Here is a 3,430-nt window from a genome sequence, read left to right as displayed (position 1 = left end):
ACGGGAGACCTTGTCTCCTCACTGCCTCAAAGTCTTCCTTGATGGCTCACATTTGATCCTGGAGGTTTGAGGTTGAAGCTTCATCTGGGTGTTTGCACCATAATGTTTCCCAGTATGAAGCTCGCGTTATTGCTTTTAGACGCACTACATTTTTTTAGATTACAATGTCATAATATGGTGTTGTCGAATCGAAGGTGAAATTGTCCTTGTTGCCGAGCACGTCACTTCGATTGTCACAAAACCCAAGGTCGACGGTCAAATAAATATTTTTTTTCACAGTTCACGTGTTAATGTCCGGACGCACGTGAAACCCCAGTGTGGCTGCAAAGTGTTTTTATGAAGCCTGTGATCTTTGAACGCCAAAGCTCCTGCATTGTAGGTTCTTTAACTAATTGCGAACACGTACGGCCGTTCTCGCCCATTCCCACGCAAATGCTGCCTTTTTGTGACAGGTCATGCGTGTTATTCAGCTAGGCAGACAAATTGTTTGGCACTGTTTCGTAGATAGGTTGGCTAATGCAGTAGGCAGTTGCCCGTGGTCATCGTTCGCCAAGTGCTGATTGCCTAGAGCATTACGGTGACACGCCAGTATTTTGAAGCTTCCTGCACATTATCTCGTAAAGTGGTGTTAGTACGCAGAGCAACTTAAAAAGCTTTGCGTTGCATATCCAGCGTAGCTGCGGTGCAGTGCGTCTTTGTCATCACAGCTCTGACAAACTGTGCAAATTAACATTCTTGACGAGTGGGCCGGGCAAACCGATGCAGCCAGCTGCATTAGAATTCAGCGTGTACCCCTGCGCAATGAAGACTATTAATTCGCAAAACAGCTTATCACAATAAATATAGCCAATCCCGTGAAGACCATCAAACATCCAATATCAAAGGGATTGTAGACAGGACTTCCAGCAGTGCAACTACAGCAAGTGCGGCTGGTGTGAAGTCAGTGAAGAGGCTCACTGAAAGTCGCGTCGTCGCATGCCGACTCGGTAAAGTCATGTCTGATTTGAATCATTCAAACGAAGCGCCCAACCAAAAAAAGTGCATGACGTCACTTATGAGCGACACAGCATCCGTTTCTGTGTGGAGGTCACTCGTGTGCCGCGCGGCACAGCAGCCTCTGCCTTACGCTATTATTCAAGAGCGCACAGCAAGCCGTTTCTCTCCTTAATTGACGACTTTTTGAAAAAATTCGTATGAAGCACAAGTGTTCAAACCGTGTCTGCTGTGAGTCATGCTACGCTGTGTCCAGGTATGGGTTAAAAACTTCATCTACCACGATGATTAAATCATTGCCATGGACGTTAGTCGTCATGATGTTGTGGCACTAGGCCACACGTGACTGAATCCTTGTCAAATGGTGCAATAGCTGCAAAACACCATTAGACGCTGTACAAACTCTCATAGTCACTCAACAATAAGCACTACTTCTGTGAAGGCCTTTTTTGCTTTCGTGTTATACTGATTCCTATGACGATGGAATCAGCCATGCTTTTTTTCTTATTTTAGCAATCGTTGGATCAGTTGTTTTTTACATATTTTAGGTGTTTTCCGCGATGGACTGGGCTCTTACGACGGCCTTTTCCAACTCATGGCCGGGATATTGCTGACCTCGTCCCTATTCAACGTGGGACTCTGGATCACTGGTCGCTCTTCCACCTGGAATGGAAAAACAAATGAAGCTGTTCAACAAAGCACCTTGATGACCATCTCGGAACCCCAGCCTGCGGTGATAAACGAGGACCAATGCACATCCTTGTAGGAGCTTACGCTCAAATGTGGAGATGCTCGGCATGCTTTGAGTGAGCGAGCAACCTAATCTGCGGTATCGCTGCAAAGATGGACGTTTTACGCCTATCTACTGATCAATACGCACATTGCAGGGCTGACAAGTTGATTCTTTAGCACGGTGTTAACACTCTGCTAAAGCGCCTAGCATCGCGATAGTGTGAACCTAATTATGACTATCTTTGCTAGAAAACCACATCATCTAAACAAGAGTATACTGCCTATCCGAGAGACCAAGCAAGACTATGTCCTGGTTTCTCAGAAGGGAGTTATATTTACCTATTCCCCACATTCTTCTGCTGGCTTCTTTGTTTCAGCTTACAATCATATTCAGAACTACTTAAACCATATGTAGCGCACACTTAAGCTCTTGTTTTGTGAACACTGACAGTTGTGTTTTATCGTCAACTGCCACAAGTTGATACATAAACACACAAGGAAGAGTGTTCAGACAATTGTTTAAGTACCGAAAATTGTGGTCCACCAGCTTTGCTCTCGTTGAAACACACCTAGAAATAGGCGCAGTGTGATTTCTTGGAAAGGTGTTTTTTTTTCCTGGCATGTGCTTTTTTTGTCAACGCCGGCTTGCAGAGTTTCCATCTCCGGAGGGGAGGCAGGTTGTGTGTGCTGTTTTCGGTGGTGTGATTGGAGTAACGCCGAGTTCCATAGGAAAACATCGACGGAAGAATTTTTTTTCTCCAGATTGTAAGATTGCTTATAACAGAAGAAAACTGCTGCCGTCTGACTACACTGAATGACTGGGGTAGTAGTTTGTACCCTTCGCAAGATTTCTAGTACAGGGCTCGACAGTATCGTGATGCAGTAGCATCTCACAGATACTTTTGAGTTCCTGTATCGAGATACATTTGCAAAATGTATATAATGCAGTAGTGAAATACTTTTTCTTTAAAAAGAATGTATCTGAATACTGCGGTGGCATAGTTATCTCAGCACTCTTCTGTCAGAACTGAGCCGATGTGTATATATTATCGAAATAAAAGCTTGAATGCGCTTGGCTAGTCAAAAGCGGCCCGTCAGTCCGCGACACTTGGAGATCAGCGAAGATCTCTCACACGCACAGAATGTCCTATGTCGTTAAGTGTTTTACGCAACTGAAGACAGAATCTAGGAGGCAGTGCTGACGATCTTGGATCTCGCTCAAGGCCAGAGAAGCACGATCAATTTCCTTTTCGGGACAACTTCGGTTTTAGTAGTTATGACACGAAGTTGTGTTCACCTACAATATTAGACAGAATTTTTTATATCGCCCGTCTTGAATTGAAACTGAACCGATGCTCTGTCAACTCGCAGTACATTTTAGAAGCTGCTGTTACTTTGGTTTAATTAGTGTAAACCTTGTTAGCAAAACAGATCAATCATGTGTGTGAAATTAGGGCATACTTTACCTCTCATCTGTGTTGTTTGTTTGTGAGTCGAGCGATATGGCTGATTTGCATTTGAATTATCTCCAGTACATTATTTGACAATTTTACGATTCACTTAATCAATTTACAAGTGCATGCGGAACATTAGCACCAGTGTAACCGAAAAATGTTTTAGTTTCTGTATTTCTGTATATGTTAATCCCTGTAATTGTATTCTGGGATAATTTCTTCAGATTTTTGCCAGGTTATCTTCGTAATAT

The 3,430-nt window shown here is 43.5% G+C and overlaps 1 protein-coding gene across 3 annotated transcripts in view; it reads left to right on the top strand.

The window, feature by feature from the left end:
* LOC119170334 (uncharacterized) overlaps window positions 1–2,811 on the top strand; it is a 55,067-nt gene extending 52,256 nt beyond the window's left edge. For all 3 annotated transcript variants that reach the window (XM_075883794.1, XM_037421476.2, XM_075883793.1), the window contains one exon: window positions 1,542–2,811. In XM_075883794.1, coding sequence (XP_075739909.1) covers window positions 1,542–1,759 — 218 coding nt within the window. In that variant the 3' untranslated portion in view covers window positions 1,760–2,811. The remainder of the gene's footprint in view (window positions 1–1,541) is intronic.
* The last annotated feature ends 619 nt before the right edge of the window (window positions 2,812–3,430 follow it).

This window comes from Rhipicephalus microplus, unplaced genomic scaffold, assembly GCF_043290135.1.
Source record: "Rhipicephalus microplus isolate Deutch F79 unplaced genomic scaffold, USDA_Rmic scaffold_21, whole genome shotgun sequence".
NCBI lineage: Eukaryota > Metazoa > Arthropoda > Arachnida > Ixodida > Ixodidae > Rhipicephalus > Rhipicephalus microplus.
Note: the sequence above shows the minus strand (reverse complement) of the source record. Positions and strands in the feature narration are given on the sequence as shown.